This window comes from Excalfactoria chinensis, chromosome 10, assembly GCF_039878825.1.
Source record: "Excalfactoria chinensis isolate bCotChi1 chromosome 10, bCotChi1.hap2, whole genome shotgun sequence".
NCBI lineage: Eukaryota > Metazoa > Chordata > Aves > Galliformes > Phasianidae > Excalfactoria > Excalfactoria chinensis.
The window spans coordinates 16,911,366-16,930,718 of record NC_092834.1 but is presented as its reverse complement, the minus strand read 5'-3'; the positions used below and the strand labels follow the sequence as shown (position 1 = coordinate 16,930,718).

At 59.1% G+C, this 19,353-nt stretch overlaps 1 protein-coding gene across 1 annotated transcript; it reads right to left on the bottom strand.

Moving 5' to 3' along the window:
* Positions 1–210: 210 nt before the first annotated feature.
* Positions 211–18,994, bottom strand: CSPG4 (chondroitin sulfate proteoglycan 4). The gene is made up of 10 exons (XM_072345966.1): positions 18,864–18,994; positions 11,628–11,791; positions 7,403–10,978; positions 6,760–7,239; positions 5,806–5,982; positions 4,216–4,414; positions 3,979–4,113; positions 3,745–3,899; positions 3,444–3,627; positions 211–3,045 (listed from the first exon to the last, which is right to left on the bottom strand). The coding sequence occupies exons 1-10, from the start codon at positions 18,952–18,954 to the stop codon at positions 1,181–1,183; spliced, it is 7,026 nt and encodes a 2,341-aa protein (XP_072202067.1). The 5' UTR covers positions 18,955–18,994; the 3' UTR covers positions 211–1,180.
* Between the last annotated feature and the right edge of the window lie 359 nt (positions 18,995–19,353).

The window sequence follows — 19,353 nt, the reverse complement described above, 5'->3', positions numbered from 1 at the left end:
CCGTGCACAACACAGAGCCACGATGACATGCAGGAGGGAAGGAGAGCCAGCACACCTCTGCTCTGCACGGAGGGCCACCCTGGATTTGGGGAGCAGCACCACCCAGCAAGCTGCTGAGCTGCTGCTATCCATCCATACCTGCACGGGGCTTGGTGGGGTCAGGACCCCCCTGGCACCCAATGGGCTGCTCCAGCAGCGGGGCAGGGAAGGCAGACATGATCATAAACACAGCCAGGAAAGCTGCATACAGCACAGCTCGCAGCCCCGGCGTGCTGTTTTGGGAGGGTTTGACCCCAGATGAGAGGAGTGCTGAGGGAGCATCTCAACCCGGCTGCAGCACGCAGGGAGCAGGAGAGCCCTACAGTGAGGAGCTGCAGCCACGCAGCGTGTTGTTGTTGTTGTTGGGTCCCATCCTGAGCGCAGCACTCAGTTTTTCCTCGGCTCATTCCTATTTAAACACTTAGAGGAAAACTTGAGCAAGAGGCCGGAGCTCGGCACGCCGCCTCCAAACACTGCGCTGCAGCTCACGGCTTGCCAGGGCTCAGGCAAACCGGCTGCACCTCGGGAAAGGCCCTTTATTCTGTGCGCTCCTACCAGACTGGAGCATACAATGGGAAACCAAGCTGTGCCCGCTCCCCCCTCCAGCTTTGTGCCTCTGTGGGCACCTGGCCCTGCGTGCAGCCGTGGCTGCTCCGGGTGTTTGGAGGCAGCACGATGTGTTTTGAGGCAGCACGATGTGTTTTGCTCATTTCTCTTCCCGGGGTGGGCGGGGGCTCCTTGGATCCCCTTGGCGTTGGCCACGGGGTTTTTCCAAGCCTCTGCTCCGTCACTGCAGCCTGCCCAGCCCTGGGGGATTTGGGCAGCTCCATCCTGAGTCTGACGTGGTGCAAAGCTGCACGTTTTCATCCCTCTCACCCACCTGCACCCCCAGCACCTCAGCCAACTTCAGGTGCCCCCAGTGCGTACCCGATGGCAGCGCTCCCTGATGGCGTTTTGCTCCCCCCCCTCCCAACCCAATTGCCCCTCTGCCCAAAGCACTATGGAGATGGAGGGGTCCTGGGTGGCCGTGCTGGCAGCCCCCCACCCCCAGGTCCTGCTGCGCCCGCGGGATGCCGGCTCCCCCGGAGGAGGAGGTGATGCTCTGGGGGGCTCCCACCACTCGTACCCCCGCCCTGCACCTTCACACCCAGTACTGGTTGTTTTTCAGGGCAGGGTTGGATGTCCGGCAGTACTGCAGCAGCTCGGGGTCAGCCGGCACGCCGGGACCCTGCGGTGGCAGAGCTGTGCCTTTGCCATCCAGGGCATTGACAGTCGTTAGGGGGATGCCTTGGTTGGGGTCTGTCTTACGGAAGGTCTCCTGCTCCGGTACAGCTCCGTTTTTGGCCTTGGAGGCAGGTGAGCCCTGCACGTGGTGCTTGCCTGTCTTGTTGCGCTTGTGAAGGTAGAAGAGCAGAGGCAGGATGAGGGCCAGCAGGAGGATGATGAGGCAGATGGGGATGATGATGCTGAACATGTTGGCCTCGATGAAGCCTAGGAAGGTGCCTCCCTCCCCGGGGCTGGGGCTGGTGGGTGGGGGTACAGAGCCTGGCTCGCTGGCATTGGGGCTGCTCCGTGCCGTGTCCTGTGGCACCAGGGATGATGGTGCTGGTGGGGCCAGGAGCAGGGTGACACCATAGGATTTAGAGGCATTGTAGGGTTCGGTGATGTACCCCAGGGACACCAGTGCTGGTGGCACACCGGCAGCCACCAGCTCAAAGGTGAAGCTGTCAGAGTGCGGGTGCTGCTGGTTTGCGTCTCCATCATCCAGCACCTCCAGCCCCACCAGCCCTTGCTCCAGCTCCCTCTGGCTGAAGGATTCAATGGGGATGATGGGCTGTCCTGGCGCACGGGGCCTCCTGATGAGGCGGCTGCTGCGGGGTGGCTGGCGGAGCCTGAAGACCGGGTTGCTGTGGGTAAGGTTGGCCAGCCCACTGGCATCCAGCGTGCTGGTATCCAGCAGAGCTGTGGTGCCCCTGGGCCATACACTGCCCGGCCGTGCTGTCACCAAGGCACGGACAGTGACGTTCACCACCCCAGTGCTGTTCACTGTTTGTGTCCTGGTGAGGAACTGGAAGCTGTCCTCAGATGAGGTGAGCTTGGTGAAAGTGAAGGTCACCTCTCCACGCTCCAGCTGTGCCTGCGAGAAGCCCTGTGCTGGCTTTCTGTTGACCTGCACTTGGCCAAACCTCGGCTCCGTGGTGATGGTGTAAAGGGCATCACCCTCCCCAAGCTGTGGAGCCACGTGCTGTGGGGACAGCGTGGCCCTATTCAGCTCCTGAGGCACCTCCAGCAACTCTGCCTTGCCTGTAGGCAGCACCACCACCTCCAGTGAGATGCGGGTAGGTGGGTGCCGGCTGTCAGACAGGCTCAGCATCAGGGACTCCTGAGCACCACGGGCTGCAGAGACCAACAGCACGTGGCCCGCGTTGATGTCTGCCTGTGTAAAGCGCTTGATGGGCACCTGTGGGTTGCGAACATCAGCCAGGTGCCCGGCCTGGGGGCTGCGCAGCAGGCTGTACACCAGCTCCTCTGGGGAGCCCTGTGGCTCTGCCACATCCAGGTGCTGCCTGGATAAGGTGATGGTGGAGTTGGGCAGCACCCGCAGCACTCCTTGCCGCTTCACCACCTGCGGAGGCTTCTGGCTGCTTCTGCTCACCGTCACGTTGAAAGCTTCAGAGATGAGCACCCCTTCCTGGGGGGGGCGGATGGAGCGCTGCGCCCGCGGCTGGAGCCAGGCCTTGAACTGGAATTGGTCCTTGGTGCCACCATTCTCTTGGTGTGCATACACCAGGCGCCCAGCAGCCAGGTCTGACTGCAGGAAGAAGGGCTGTGAGCGCTCCAGAGGCGTATCAGCCACCCAGAGCTGTCCGTGCGCCGGCAGCTCCGTCACCAGGAAGATGACATCGTGTGCATCCTGCTCCGGGGCTGGGATCTGGCTCAGGAGGTTGGATGCATCCAGCAGGGAGGTGCTGATCTCTGCTCGTTGAGCCTCTATGAGGTGGAGACCTGGGGAGAAAGGGGAAGCCAAAGCTCAGTCAGAGATGAAGAGCTGCAAAGCGACCGGGAAGGCAAATGGGATTTGTTAGCTTAGCAAGACAATGAGGGGAACTGTAAAGGTTGGAAAGACCAACAAGATCATCCAGTCCAACTATCAGTCCATGCTTGTGACCACTCTAGACCACATCACCCAAAGGAGTTATACGCAGCCACAGGGTGGATGCAATTTGCTAGATATTGGTTGATGCACAGTGTCTGTGCACGCTGTATAATAGTGCTTTTTCTTCCAACAGACAAGCTCTGCTGAAGTTTGCACAGCTTCATCCCCTTTCAGGGGGATTGCATAAACTACAGGAGAGCTTGTTGGTCCTTTGCTTGTCCCTTCCTTGCCTCCCATCCTTTTTCACCTGCATTTCTCCAGAGCTGAGTCGAGCGCTGGGGACACTTTGCCTCGAATGATATCAGCACCAGCAGGATGAAGGAGTCAGAGATGGTGGTGGGAGCAACCACACGGAAGCGGATGGCATCCTGGGCGAGCCAGAAGGGCTTCTCTGGCATCTCGTGCTGGTAGAAAACCATCCCAGCATCCACCTGGAAGGAAGACAATCATACTGATTTCAGCTTAATGACAAAATAAACTCGGGAGGGGGCTGTCAGGGCAGGGACCCCGAGCTGTGGGGGTGCTGGAGAGCTGGGCCTGGGCTCCACCTGGGCCTGGGTGAAGTTCCTGACTTCATCCCCACGGGCTGTGCGTAGCTGCCCCAGGCGCGGTGCCTGCTCGATGCTGTAGTACAGGGCAGCGGGGCCAGCAGGGCTGCTGCTCACCGCCTGCAGGTTCTCACTGGTGATGGGCTGCAGGGCACCTGGAAAACACATCAGGATGGGCATCAGCCTCGCTCCTCTGGGCTTCCTCGGTGCTGCTGCCCCGAGCTCCACACCCACCTGGGCAGAGGGTGAGGCTCTTCTTTTTGGCCAGGCTGATGTGCTCCTCTCTGTGCGCCCGGACGAGGAAGAAGTGCCCAGGAGACAGGTTCTCACCATCCCACAGGTCAAAAGCAAAGCCTCCATCCAGGGGTCCTGTGGAGAGCACGGAGCTGGGACACAGGGCAGACCCTACCCCGGTACAAGACCAGGGCACGGTGCCCACCCCAGTGGCACAGAGCATGGGGACAGCTGTACCTTGGTGCACAAAGAGGATGACGCCGCTGTCAATCTGCGCTTGTGTGAAGCTCCGCAGTGCCGTGCCGGGTTCCGAGCGCAGCACCACCCTGCCGTTGGCTGGAGGCTGGATGGAGAAGGTGACCTGGGCCGCTGGGCTGTCCTCGTCTTCAGCACGCAGAGCTTGGGGGCCGATGGTGGCAGCGGTGCCTTCCCGCAGCTGGGGGACAGGAAAGGCTGTGACCCACTGGGCATCCCAGCAGAGCCACGTGCCTTGCACAGGGAGGCACATCTTGGCCGTACAAGAGCTCCTTGTGCTCTGCTGGGTGATGCACACATCCCCTGGCCTCTGCCCAAGCCCTCATTGCCCTGCGCCTGTTCCCCAGCACGTTCACAGGACACAGTGCCCAGGACTGCTGCCACCCCACACCTGCAGCATCACTCCACTCTGATGGGCTTTCGATGCCCGGGGCTCAGCCCCAAGCATGCAGGGGGTGGAAGAGAGCTGCACCCCGTTGCTAATCCTCTGCCATACGCCTGCCTCGCAGACCGCAGGATTATTCCTGTCCCAATGTCGGGTTAGCACAGCGCTTTCCAGCTGGCCTCTCCCCACGCATTTCTTGAGTGGGTGTGGGTGCCTGCGGTGAAATCGGATCCATCAGATCCCCCATGGGAGCAAGGAGCGAGGCCGGGAAGTGCAGCTTCAGTGAGGCAGGACTGGACAATGCAGCTGGGTTATGCAGGGCTGACCTGTAAAGCTGTGCCCCACGTCCTCCCCGGGTTATTACAGCCAGGCTCCCTGCACTGCCCACAAGGACTCTGCACCCGGCGCTGTGTGCATGCAGTAGGGAAGCTGCGTGTGATTTCCATGCAGGGCCCATGACCTTTACCCGCTGAAGTCATCTCCCAAGAGCACAAACACATGCCTGGCCCCTCCTTGCACTCAAAGCTCCTCCGGGAAGCTGGGATGTGCTCCCTGCTCCAAACCCTCCGAGAATGGAGCTGTGTTGTTGAGACGGTTTGGGGGCCTTTTCCTGCCTTTTGGTAGCTCTGCAGTGTGGTGGTGGCCGGAGGGAATGGGGTTCCTAAGTGCCAGGCTGGCTGCAAACCAGCGAGGATGAGGCAAAGTGGGGATTTAGCGGGGGATTTTGGCACAGCTGGGGCAGATCAGGGCTTAACGCACAACAAAGGGGATTTGCTGGAGGGGCTGTACACATGTTGTGCAAGCACTGTGTGCACAGCCAGAGCTGTGTGCCCGGGGGGCTGCCTATGGATGGAGACCCCCCAGGTTTGGATGGGCATCCCATCCACCTCCCTCTGGGCAACCCTGCAACTCGGAGCCTGCTTCCCAAAGCCCTCTGGCTGTGGGTGAGTGAGGAAGGCCGGGGGTTCGGAGACGTGGGCACGGGGAGAGGAGCGCCGTGCTACTCCCAAATAATTGGTGTTCCCTAAACCGTATGGCAGGCAGCTGGAACGGGCGATGCTCCCACCTCGTGGACAGCTCCAGAATCGCTAGAGGAGGAGGAGGAGGAGATGGAGGAGGAGATGGAGGAAGAGGAGGAGGCAGAGGAGGAGCAGGGAAGGAGCCGCCCCCCGCACTGAGCCCATTACCTGGAGCCCGGCGTTGGTGCGCAGTCGGGGTCCCTTGGTGCCGCGGGGCAGGATGGTGATGAAGACAGTCCCGGGTTGGCTTTGCCTCTCGGAGGTCGAGGCGTTGGCCACAAGCATGAAGCTGTCGGTCTGGGCATGGGGAATGTCTTGCCGGTACTGGATTTGCTGGCTCTGCACCTGTGGGAGGGGGCTGGGTGAAGGAGCTGTGTTGGGTGTTAGGATAACTGGTTGGGTAATAGGGAAAAATTCTTCTCCAAAACAGTGGTGAGGTATTGAAACGGGCTGCCATGGAGGTGGTGGAGTTACTGTCCCAGGAGGTGTTCAAGAGCCATGGGGATGTGGCACTGAGGGACATGGTCAGTGGGCACAGTGAGGGTGAGTTGAAGTTGGTGTTCTTAATCATCTCTTTTCCAACTGTCATGATTCTATGATTCTATGGGAGGATGCAGGAGCCACCAGTAGATCTGGGGCATCCCTACCCAAGGGCCTTCCAAACCTGTCTCACGTCTTGGGCTGTGCCCCCACCATGCCAGACATGGACCTGGCTACTCCAAGCCCCCTCCTATGGGCAGATCTCTATGAGAAGGGAAGAGGAAGAGAAAGACGAAGAGGAAAGAAAGAGGAAAAGAAAGAGAGAAACAGAAGGGAAAGAGGAGAGGAAGATAAAGAAAAGAGGAAGAGGAAGAGGAAGAGGAAGAGGAAGAGGAAGAGGAAGAGGAAGAGGAAGAGGAAGAGAAAGAGGAGAAAAAGAGGAAGATAAGGAGAAGAGGAAGATAAAGAAAAGGGGAAGAGGAAGAGGAGAAAAAGAGGAAGATAAGGAGAAGAGGAAGATAAAGAAAAGAGGAAGTGAAAGAGAAAGAGGAGAAAAGAAATAGATAAGGAACCCAACCTCCCTCCCCAGACTCCTGGTGGCACCAGGGCAGAAGCTCAGCCCACCCCCTGGGCAATCTGTACCTCACTCCAGGTGAAGCTGTGCAGCCCCCCATCCTGGGGCCGCTGTCTGTTCAGGATGGTGCCAAAGCGGGGAGGTTGGAGCACCATGAACTGCATGTCAAGGGCCGCAAAGTAGGCACTGGGGATGTTGAGGACTGCTGTGGAGATGGTGGCAGAGCTTCCTCCTGGCACCGTGATGTTGTGGATGTCCAGGGGAATGGTGGCAGGGAGCACAACCAGGCTGACAGCCACCCCCACCAGTGGGTCTGCTCCCCCAGCCGTGACATCCACGACAAACCGGTCCCGTTCCTCCTCTGGCTTGGAGTGCAGGTAAAGCACTTGGCCACTGTTGATGTCCTCTTGGGTGAAGGACTGGATGGGGTCCAGGCTGGGTGGCTCATCTGAGTCCTGGCCATGTTGAACCATCACCAGGAAGCCAGAGACTGGGGGGCTTCTCACCAGGTAGACGATATCCTGGGGTGGGATCTCCTCATGGGTCACCTGAAAGCATGGAAAACACGTGGCATTAGCAGGGGCCTGAATCTCATCTCTTCCCCTGGGCAAAACCTGACATGGACACAAGTCCTTTCTCCATACAGGTGGGTGTTATGTGGGGTCCTTGGTTTGGTGGCTGAGGAGGAATGACTAGAGAAGCAATACTCACCAGCAAGTGCTCCTCCTTGATCTCAGCAGCTTCCCCTTGGAAGACGCGTATCTCCTTGTTGTTGACAATGTGCAGGGGGCTGGGGTGGGTGTCCAAGAAGATGGTGATGGCCAGTGTGTCCTCTACTGCCACCTCATTTGCTTCCACAGTGAACTGGAGCTCATCACGGGTGTTTCTGCTTCCGTTGTGGTGGTAGGAGATCTCTCCTGCCAGCAGGTCCCGCTGCGAGAAGGCCATGACCGGCTGCTCCCCTCGCAGCACAGTCCCCCACCTCGGTGGGGCCGTTACCAGGAACCGTATCTCTTCGTCTGACCTGATGTCCATGTTGGTCTCCAGGCTGAGGACAGAGGAATCAATGCTCCCTCGGCTCCCTTGGGGGATGGCTAGGCCAGTGTTGTTGACTATTCTGAGGTAGGGTTCTGATGCTTGTACCTCCAGGAGGGCAGTGGTTTGGTGGAGGCCATCGGAGACCTGCAGCTGGATCCAGCCCCGGTCTGCTCCGGAATGAACAAAGAGAATCTTTTTCTTCCTCAGGTCATCCTGGGTGAACCGGTAGAGCTGGTGGCTTCTGTCATCGACAGACACAATGCTGCCAAACAAGATGTCCCTCCTTGCCAGCACCAGCTGTGTGTCAGAGAAGCCAGAGTCCTTGTCAGTGAAGGCAATGTCATCCGTCGTCAGCAGGTGCTGCCCATTGCGCACCACATTGAAGACCTTGTTCACCACTTGGACAGGAGTGTGGTCATTGATAGGCTGGATGGAGACCCTGAAAACACCTCTCACCTCCTCTGCCTCAGGCTCAGAGCTGCCCTCGCCCTGCCTGATGGCCACAAAAGGGATGTCATCTTCCAGGGTCTCGGAATCATCGTGCTGGTAGAGCAGCCGGCGGTGGAGGATGTCGTCGTTGGTGAACTCCGTGATTTCCTCACCCGAAGGCCAGCCAAGGGATGTAGCCCAAGCCAGCCTGCCGTGTGCCGGCCCCTCAATCACTTCGTAGATGTAGTCCATGCTGTTCAGGCTCTGCACAAAAAGGTGGTCCTTGGAGATGACAGCCTGTCCGCCTTCAGGCACGGTCAGGAGGACATTGGTCAGGTCAGGTGCGTTGGGGTCCCCACCGATGCCAATTGTGTAGGTGTACACAGGGGAGTGCTCCTCACCGGCATGGACACGGAACTGGAAGCTGTCCTCAGCCTGCTGAGCATTCCTGATGGTTGCACTGTAGCTCAAGTGATTTCTCTGCAGATCATCCTGGGTAAACCCAAAGCCTTCAGTCAGCCTGTTGCCGAGGAGCTCCAGGTTCCCCTTCTTGGGAGCCTGGATGATCACATAGTGGAAGGGGACTGGGGCAGAGTTTGGGTCTTCCAGCATTGCCTCCAGCTCCCTACTGGTGATGTTTTTGTGCCGCTTGTTCTTCATCTGGAGGGGGACCATGGTCTTCATCTTAATGGTGGCTCTTTTAATACTTATGGTAAAGGTATTGTTTGGCAAGACCTTCTGTCCTACCTGGACACTGAATCTTAGCTTCTCTGTGATATCTTCCTGCCGGTGCTCTGGATCTGTGCTGAAATACTGGATACGCCCTTGCTCCAGGTCTTGCTGGTGGAAAGACTCAACTTTTTTCCATTCCCCTCCTATGCTCCCTTGTTTCTGGATCTCACCGTACCTGAGGGGCTCTGTGAGGCTGTACAGGATGGCAACCCGTTGCTTCACAGCATTTGTCTCCACGGACAGGTTAGCCGTGGTGATGCGCACAGCTCCTCCTTGGGAGATGGCGAGCCCAGTGTTGTTGTGCAGGCGGATGTTGGGCTCTATTGCGAGGATCCTCAGGGTGGCAGTGGGGCTCGGCACTGTGCCATCACTCACCTGGAAAGTGAGCTGCAAGTCTGTCCCACTCTGATGCACGTAGACCACATTTCCTGCTTCCAGGTCCCTGCAGGAGAACTCCTCGATGGGCACACCAGGGTGGAAGTCGTATTCCACGTAGCCCTCATCCTGCTGCCCCCCGTGCAGCTGGAACTCAAGGTCATCGCAGGATGTGTCATCATCCAGCGCCTGCAGGATGTCCATGGTCAGGTGCTTCCGTGTGTGCTTCAGGATCGTCATGTGGTTCCCATGGGGAAAGATCACCTGTGGGGCATCGTTGATAGGGTTGACCATGATGGGCAGCAGGTAGGTCTGCCCCTGCCGCAGGCACTCAGGGATCCCTTGCTGGGCAGTCACTGTCACCTCCAGCATAAGCTGGTCCATGGGGCCCTCGGAGCCATCATGGATGTACCTGACTTTGCGATTCACGATGTCCAACAAGGTGAACTTCTTTCTGCTTCGGGTGCCGGGGATGTCCAGCTCCAGCTCACCATGCCTTGGGTCACTGGTGATGCTGAAGAGGATTTGGGACTGCCGGATGCCTGCAAGGCCCAAGTCCACCGTGGGCTGTGCATGTTTCCATTCCACAAAGGCCATGCCCCCTTCGGAGACGATGAGGGGGCTGACGTGCAGCAGCCGGCTGACATTGGCAAAGGCAGGTGGGAAGCTGCCATCTGGCTGGCACGGTTCTGCTAGGCCCAGAGCTCCATGCCAGGCATCAGGAGGTGGCGAGGTGGGCGCCTCGTCCTGCTCATAAGCCTCCTCATAGTCCCAGTAGTGCTCCTGCCTTCCACAGCCAACTGTGACGTCCCTCGTCACCACAGCGTCCTGCAGGCTCCTCCGCTGCTGGTTTATGCGCAGGTCCTCCATGCAGCCAATAAATGAGGTGTTGGTCAAGGTCCACACTGAGGTGAAAGCAAGGTGGTGCGCCCTGAGCCTTTGCAAGGCTTTGTCATTCATGCCTCCAATGAAAAGGTTTCCCTGGAGGTCCAGGCGGCTGTTGATGCCCCGATTGGATGTAGATGAGGCATAGTAGTCAATGAGGATCTCCAGCTTGTGGGTGTTGGTGTAGACCTTGACATAATGCTGCTGCTCGTCACTGATGAAGATGTTGTTGTGCAGGACGATGACACCATTGCCCTTCTCAACAAACCCTCTCAGGCGCCCGTTGGAGATCTCCAGATAGAAGAAGTCATTCTCCAGCCCTGCGTGGTAGATGAGGGGTGCCTGGGTGATGCTCGTGGTGATCACAAACTCGATGGTCCCTTCCTCTCTCGCCTCCCATGTGGGGAAGGCAATGTAGGACTGTGGCCCTAGGAATCCAATGGGCTCCTCGGGCTCTGCAGAGAACTGCGCGCTGCAGCCTTCCTGCACCTGGTGGAAGACCTTGGAGCTGCTGTCAGAGGACAGCGGGGAGAGGACATCCAGACCATTGAATGTCACAGTGTGGAGGCAGCCCCTGAAGGGTGGGCTTACCCCGGCAAGGTACGGCAGGTTGAGGCTGCCTGTCCCGCCTGCATAGAGGCCATGCTGGATGTCCAGCTCCCTCATGGGCCCCGCGATGTCCACGGAGCTGTTGAAGAGGCCGTCAATGGTCAGTGTCATCCTGCCATCTTCCAGCAGCAGCTCCACGTCGTGCAGCGCCAGGTTGTCCAGCTGCAGCTCTGCTGGGGACTGGAGTGTTACCTCTTCTGAGCCCAGCCGTAGCCTGGCCTGTGGGGAAGGAGATAGATAGGGGTCAGGGCTCAGCTCAAGAGTGGTGTGAGGACACATCCCTGGAGGTTAAAGTGTCTCGGTCGCTCCATTCTCCTCTGAGTGCCTCTGTGGGGTCCTCCATCCCCCCATCCCTTTTCTCCCCACACAGGAGCTCTGCCACGTGCTGACTCCACTTTCCAGCCCCATCTAACCCTTCCACGCTGCTTGGGCTGCTTCCAGCACTCATCAGCCTGGCAGAGGAAATAGCAGGTTTATATACATTCTATATATAATATAGAAGTAGCAGGGGTGGGGGTGGGAGGCTACATCCCCACAAGCAGCATCCTGGAGCCTCTCTAATAGAGGGTTGGCCAGGGGGCCCTGAGACGCATGGTCAGCTGCATGCTCGCTCCCTGCCTGGCCTCAGATGTGGTTCGTGGACGCTCCCTGCTCATTTCCTCTGGTGGATGCCAGCACCGTAACCACAAGAGGAAATCGTTCTTCTGTCCTCGTCCCTTCCCACGCCCCGGCTGGGCTTGGTCTGCGGTGGGCTGGGAGCGGCCGCTGGTGGAACCCTCCATTTCTCCAGTACCTTCTGCTTATCCATTCCCCTTCCTACCCCTCCCGTACCTCCCCACGCAGCGGGTTCACGGCCCGCGGGGCTGACCTGCAGGGTGCCAGCTCGTAGCTGCAGCAGGAGGTGGTCGGGCTGCCCGGCGGCCAGGAAGAGCAGCCCGCTGCCCTGCCCGGTGTACAGCTGGAGCCGCAGCCGCACCGTCCGCGAGGCGTCCGCCAGGGGCATCTCCACGAAGCTGTCCCCGAAGAAAGAGACTGGGAGGGGGAAAGGAGACGGTCAGGAGGGGAAGGACCCCTGGAGGGACCCTTCCAGCCTCGTGTGTGAGCGGGAGACCCCTTCCAGCAGCCCTCCCGTCGCTGGGCTGCGCTTTGTTGGGAGCTGCATCCTCCGCCGGCGGCCACACGATGGGGCCCGAAGGCTGCAGCCTCCAGCCTCCGTATTCTCATCCCTCTGACTTCTATGACCCTGCCACCCCCATGTCCCGATGGAGCAACGTCCGTGCCCTGCCCAGGTTCCCCGGTGCCAACCCTCTATCTGTTTCACACCATGGTGCAGAATTTCCCCTGCTGGAGTGCTCAGCGTGCGTGTGCCATCCATATGTGGCTGCAGGAGCTGCTGTTGGAATGGGCTCAGGGCCTGTAGCTGTGAGCGTGGTGGGCTCAGCACAATGGCATGTGGCCGTGTGATGTGTCATGAGGTGTGCAGAAGGCATGATGTGAGGGGACCATGGTGCAGCTGCACTGCACAGCTGCTCAGTGTGCCAGCGGCTGAGGGCACATATGCAAGGTGCTTGCATGCAGTGCATGTGTTGGTGCATCCCAGTGGTTCAGCTCTGGGCCTGCAGGAGGACACACTAGCCCTAAAAGCCATTTAGACTCCATAGCTGCTCTCTGAGGGGCAGCCCCAGCCTGCACACTTCGGAGACACGCACACCTCCTTGCCCAGACGTCTCCAAACACCACTTCCAACCATTGGCCCCAGTTTGGTTCGGGGTCTGGGAGAGCAGCATCCCCCAGCCATGCTGTGCAGGGGAGAGGTGGCAGCATGGGAACACCCAGCACTACTAACAGCAAACCTCTGGCTCGGGGCTGCCAACACGTCTTACTCAAGCCTGCTCATTTCCTGGTCCCTGTGCATGCCGTTGGCATGAGCTGCTTTGGCTCCTTCTTCCTTCGGCCCAAGCCAGTGAATCACAGGAGCCCCAGCAGGGCCGTTATGGGCTGTCCTCCTCTGACCCGCTCCTGCAGAACCAGCCCCACACGCCCCGCTCCTGGCATCACGTTGCATGCAGCACTTTGCAAAAAGGCTTTTCCCTCTTCCTTTTCACCTCCACTCCTGTCCAGGCACACATGTGGGCAAAGTGTGGGCCCCATGGTCATGGTGTGCCCTCTATGTGCTGGTTCCCTATGTGTTCCCACCTAGCATTTGCCGCATTTCAGTTCTGTAGCTTCCCCCATCCAATGTGGTTTCCAGCTGGCCTCCCAGCTCTGCTGCACGACAAGCTGGGAGGCTTGAAGCAAAAGGTTGAAGCCTACAAATGAACCACCTCATCCTCAGCGGGGGACCCCATTGGAGCAATCCCCGTTCCCAGCTTGCACTGTCCCATAGCAAAGCACGTGGAGGCGAGCAGGGCCCCCGTCACTCTTTCCAAGCAGCCAGCCAGCAGATTATAGGCTGCACTGTCTTTTTCTTTCTTTCTTTCTTCCTTCCTTTCTTTTTTTTTTTCTTTTTTGCATTGAAAATAACAAGGAGGAAAGCCAAGAGCCGCGCTCTGAGCAAACCCCGGGCGCGCGCTGCTCCCATGGGGCCGGGTGAACAAGCAAAGGCTCTGTGCTCACTGGGCGCCCGCCCCAGCTGCCGGCCACGCGCTGTCTATGGGATGCTTGGCCAGGTTCCCTGCCCTGTCCCTTTCCCTGGGGCTGTTTTCTGGTGCTTAGGGCAGAGCTTGCAGCAGGGAGGTGCGTCATTCCCGGGGGGCGTGGGGACCCCGTGTCCCAATGGTCCCCTCTGTGGGAAGGATGTTGGGCATGGAAAAAAGGGAGTGAAACTACCCTTGGCTGCTCAACAAGGCTTCATTGAGGCCGGCCATGTGTGTGCAGGGAGGGGATGGAATGCGTTAAAGCGGCCCTTTAGCTGCACCCCAGCACCTGAAAGGCGCTCTGTGTGCAGCCCTTCCTGCCGGCCCCGCTGGGTTTTAGGGTGGGACACCAGGTGGGGAGTGAGGGCTCCTTGTTGCCCCGAACAAGCAGCCTTGTGTGCACAGTGTCCGGCCCGGTGCATTCCTGCTCTGCAGCGTCAGCCTTGGGGCTGGATGACTTTATAAGGTAGCACTCTCCCAGCCCTCCTGCTCTGCCATGGGTGGCCCCGCTGAGTCGGGTGGCATATGAGGCTGTGGGATGGGGCCGTGGGCAGCCGGCAGGAGGAAGCGGTCCCTGCCCACCCCGCAGCCCTGAGGGAAGGAGGAGAAAGGCTACATTATGCAGTGCATTCCCTCTGATTTACGGCGTGGTTTTATTTATGGCTGGGGAAGGAAACGAGCAGCTTGCAAGGAGGGTGAAAGCAAACACAGCTCTGCTGGGAGCAGGGGGGCGTGGGGCCCCTCTAGGCTCCAACCCCTGTGCCATGGAAATGAGTGGCACTGGGCCAACCTCGAGCATCTGACCTCAGTGGGGATGTCTGCAGTGCTGGAGCTTTGGGGTACTGTCTCCATCACAGCAGCTGTGACGGCACCAATCGACCCCTGCCTGCTCCAGGATTGCTGCTGCCGTGGAGGAGGGCTTCTCCTCCTTCTCCCCACTCCTGTCTCTGTCTTTGGGTTGTGAGCACCGCTCCCTCACCTCACACCAGGGCCACGTGTGCTGCTCCCCACTCTGCTCCCCACTCTGCTGCTTTCCAGGCACAACAAGGATTGCTGGAAAGCACCAGTGCAGGGAGGGCTGCGGAGCTGATGCTGATAACGCCGCTGCTCTGGGGGGGGGGCTGCACCACCCCCGGTGTTGGCTGTGAGATCATCCCTTGGAAGGGTGCTGAGTTCTCCCCTGCACGTCCTGCTCGCCCCCAGCATCCGCCTCTACCTCCACCCGCCTTCGTTCCTTCCCAGCTGCGTCCCCGCGCTCCTGCCCTGGCTCCCACACAAAAATGCCTTTCTGCAGCCCACGGACTGTGGGGTCAGGCAGAGCCATGGCCCCGCTCCTGCGCAGCTGGAGAGGGGCTGCCTGCATCCAACCCCGCAGTGCTTTGTAGTGATACAGGGCCAGCAGCTTGGCCTCTGCTTCCCCAGCACCGTTCTGTTGTGACCTGAGTAGCAAGAGGGCTGCTGGCATGGCCAGGTTGCATGGTGCTGGCATCTGGGCACAGCTGTACGTGACCCACAAGGGTCAGGGTGTGCAGCCTCAGCAGTGCATGTGCATCTGGCAACACACATCCCATGGGCTCGTGCCAAGCCTGCAGACGTGCACCTGTGTATCTGTGTGTCCATGTGTCTGTGTGTCCTTGTGTCCGCTTATCTGTTGGTCCCTGTGCCTCTGTGCCTGTATGTCAGTATGTGTGTGTGTCAGTATGTCCCTGTATTCCCATGTCCCTGTGTCCATGTGTCCCTGTATCTATCTGTCCATGTGTCTGTGTGTCTGTTCATCCCTTTGACCTCTTGTCCCTGTGTCTTGTTTCCATGTGTCTGTGTGCCCATGTATCCAGGTGTCCCTGTCTGTGTGTCCATCTGTGTGTCTGCATGTCTGTGTGCCCATGTGTCCATATGTCTGTGTGTGCCCGTGTCCGTGTGTCCATACATCCATGTGTCTGTAAGTCCATGTGTCCATGTCTTCCTGAATCCATATGTCCCTGTGTCCATACATCCATGTGTCCTGGTGTCCCCATGTCCTTGTGTCCCTATCTCCACATGTCCCTATATCCACATGTCCCTATGTTTGTGTATTCATGTGTCTCTATATCCATGTGTCCCAGTGTCCATGTGTCCCAGTGTCCATGTGTCCCTATGTTCACATATTCATGTGTCCCTGTATTCATGTGGCCCTGTATCCATGTGCCCTATGTCCGTGTGTCTCTATGCCCATGTCCCTAAGTCTGTGTGTCCATTTCTTCCTGTGTTTGAATGTTCCTGCGTCCCTATGTCCATTTGTCCCTATATCCATGTGTCCCTATGTCCATATGACCCTGTGTCCCTGTGTTCACGTGTTCCTGTATCCCTATGCTTGTGTGTCCCTATGTCCACGTTTCCTTATCTCCACATGTCCCTGTGTCCCTATGTCCGTGTGTCTGTGTGTCCATGCACAAGACAGGGCTGCTCTCCCACTGAGGGGTGCAGGCTTGGGGCCGGCTCAGGGCACATAATGCTGCATGCTGATGGATCTGAGGGTTGCATGGAGTCCAGGCCTGGCTGGAAGCGGAAGCTCAGCTCAGGGAGGAGAGCAGGGGGGGAGAAAGTGGGAGCGTTTGGGGGAAGCGGCGGTAAATGGGGCTTTGTGACGGCCCTGCAGCGTGACTCAGGCTCGCGGCGGCCCCTCTGCCAGCAGAAGTTGGCCTGGAAATATTGTATCAGCCCCAGAGGACGTGGTTTCCAAACCATCCCAAGGCGGATTTTGTTCTCTCCCCCCCCCCTTTCACTCCCCCACGGCTGCCAGCTCTCCAGCCCCACCCTGCCCATGGCACTGCAGCCAGCTCTGTGCTCCCACTGCCCACCCGGGGACGTGGGACCCATCGTGCCCCCCCATCCCACACAGCCACTCGTGGGGTGTCCCGTGCCCCCCTGCCCGGCCGTGTTACCGGAGCGATGCAAACAAACAGCACTGAGCTGGAGGGCTGCCCGGCGGCCGCGTCCCAGTCTGGCGTGGGACGGAGCGCCTTTGAAGCGCCAGAAGGATGGGATGCATCAGCCAGAGGCGGGCTGCGAGAGCTGCACGGCAACAATGAGCATGGGGGGAGATGCTGGAAGCCCTCCTCACCCCGTTCCCATGCAGCCAGGGGCCCCCTCCCCTGCTGGGCCGGGGTTTCTCAGCCCCACGCCTTTCCCATCTATGAGAAAGCAGCCGAGGAGTTGTGTTTATAGAGAAAATAACGGCGCGCCTGCCTCTATTTATAGCCGGGTGCCATTTGGGGCAGCTGCCCCCCCCGCCTCCCCCTGGGAGGCATCACAGCCACCTCGGCCCCATGGCCCAGCGGAAACGACCCCGCTCACAGAGGTCCCTACATGGGAGAAACCAGGCGGATGGGGATATCACCCCAGTGAGCACTCCTGGCTGAAGGGAGGGGATGCAGCAAAGCAGCCCTGGCTGTGGAAGTGCCCCAAATAGGCAGTGGTGCCCATGTGGTTTCCCCTGGCTGCCCACAGGAGGTGTGTATGGCAGTGTGAGTAAGGGAGGAAAACAACCATCAGAAACCAAAAAGGTTTGGGCAATAAGCAGCCCGGGATGCTCCCGTCCTGCACTGACTCATGGCCCATAAAGGCTCCTTTAATAGCTGTGAGTCACAGCACGGGGCATGCTGATGGATGAAGGTTGCCTTCATCCCCCTTGGCTCGCAGCACGTGATGGCACCGCTGCCGTGCCACCGGGCGGATCCCCCATGCCATTCCATGCTGCCATCCATTTTTAGCAGCCCTCTCTTTCCCTGGCATGCTTTCTGTCTGTCTGTCTGTCTGTCTGCCAGGAGCGACCGTTGGGCACACCATGAGCTGGGCCACGAATGGGACACACGGCTTTGTCACAGGGCTGCAGGTAGAGCTCAGGGAGCAGAAACACAGCCCAACATCCACCTGCCCAAAAGTCACTTTCCCCAGGTGCTGCATGCCAACAGAAAGCTTTGTTCCTTTGACAGCCTCCTCAGGTGAAACACCCATGGCTGTGCCCATGGCCGTGCCCATGGCTGTACACATGGCTGTGCCCATGGCTGTACGCATGGCTGTGCCCATGGCTGTACCCATGGCTGTGCCCATGGCTGTGCCCATGGCTGTACGCATGGCTGTGCCCATGGCTGTACCCATGGCTGTGCCCTTGGCCATATCAATGGCAGTGCCCATGGCTGTGCCTATAGCTGTGCACACAGCTGTACCATGGCTGTGTCCATACCTATGCCTGGCTGTGCCCATGACCATGCCCATAGCTGGGCCCAGCTGTACCCATGGCTGTGCCCACAGCTGTTCCGGCTGTACCAGTGGCCATACCCATGGTCGTGCCCATGGCTGTGCCTGTGGCCAAGCTCAGAGCCCAGTTTAGGCACACATCCACACCCAGCACCCAGGGAGCTGCATTCCCGCGCTGCCCGCACCCTAATGTTTGCTCCTTGGGGCTGAGCTTAACCCCAAGTTGTGATCCTGGAGGAATGCGCTTATTATATATCTGCCTGCAGCTCTCTGTTGCTAAATATAAGAGTGAGAGGAGAATTTTCCTCCTCATTCCCACGACACCGGTTTGCATTCCCCCCGTCAGACTTTTTCCTGCTCTTTCCCATCAGCTGGAAACTTTTCCAGCTGCTCCAAGTGTTGACCTCAGAACATGTGGGGCTTTCAGTACAAGAGGTTCAGAACAAGGAGAGGTTGGGTCTCCGAACAGCGCTGTGGTGACACCAGTGCGCGCAGGATGGGATGTCCCCATAGTCACAGCAGGGTGACAGCACTGACAGGGACACAGGGCACTTTGCCCTTTGCAGTACATGGCTGCTGCACACACGATGCCCATTTTGAGATGGGCATAGTAGGAAATCAGTGTAAAACCTCTTTCCCTCCCAGCCCTGAGATCTGTGCTGTCCCCCTATCCCCACTGCCGTACCCTGCCCTGGGGTGGCACTCTGGGGGCATTCTGCAGGCTTTGCTGTGCCCATGGGAGCCTCTTCCTGGCCCAAGCCTTGCAGCCACCACTCATAGACTCTGGGATGCAGTGGGGCTACATTTGCACCTCTGGAGGTAGCGCAGCACTGATCCCACACATGAGGTGGGAGCGCCATCCGGGACCCAGCGGTCAGTGCTGGAGGGAAGAAGAGCACTCTGTTCATTGACAAAGGGAAATTTTCCACTTGGCTTGCCAGTCGCTGTGATATTTTGGTGTATGGAGGAAAGAAGGAACAAGCCCGGAGGGAGAGGAGCATGCCCTGGGATGCCACCTGCTCAGCCCTGCACAGCATCCCATGCGTGCCCATCCCACCCGCTGCCCCGTGAAGCCTCCAGCAGGACACAGGACAGCCGCAAGCACCCTGCCCAAAGCAAGCAGCTCCTTGAGCACCCAAGGGTGCTCGTGCCACCCACACTGGGTACCCTTCCGTGCCAGCCCTGTCGCCTCTAGACTAGAGTCCCACAGCGGGTGTTGGGATGGGGCTTACCTGCAGCTGAGGGTCCCGCATGGAAGGCAGGGGGCTGGTGGGCCAGCAGCAGCAGCAGCAGCAGTGTGTGGGGACCACCTCGGGGTGCCATGGTGCTCCCGGCCGGAGCTCTCCGCCCTCACCCGCTCCCAGCCGACGGCGGCTCCACTACTATATTTAATAAAGTGCAGCGAGGGAGGGACCGGCGGCTCTCCAGCCTGTCAGAAAGGAGGAATTCGCTCGGATTACAAATTTCCCCTCTTAAAGGGCTAGAGGCCTCCCGCTCCGTGGCCCACCCTGCTCTCAAAGCGCCCTTGTTCCTACCAGGGCGGTGCGAGGGTAGAACAGAAGTGCCCTCCCTGGGGCTGTGGGGCTGAGCGGGCACCCTCGGGTGCTGCCGCCCATAGAAGGGGCTGCCAAGGGCCTGCAGCAGGACAGGGGGTGCCAGGCGGTGCTTGGACATTGAGCATGACGGCACTGAGCGAAGGCTTCGCTCCCCATTCTGGAGCCT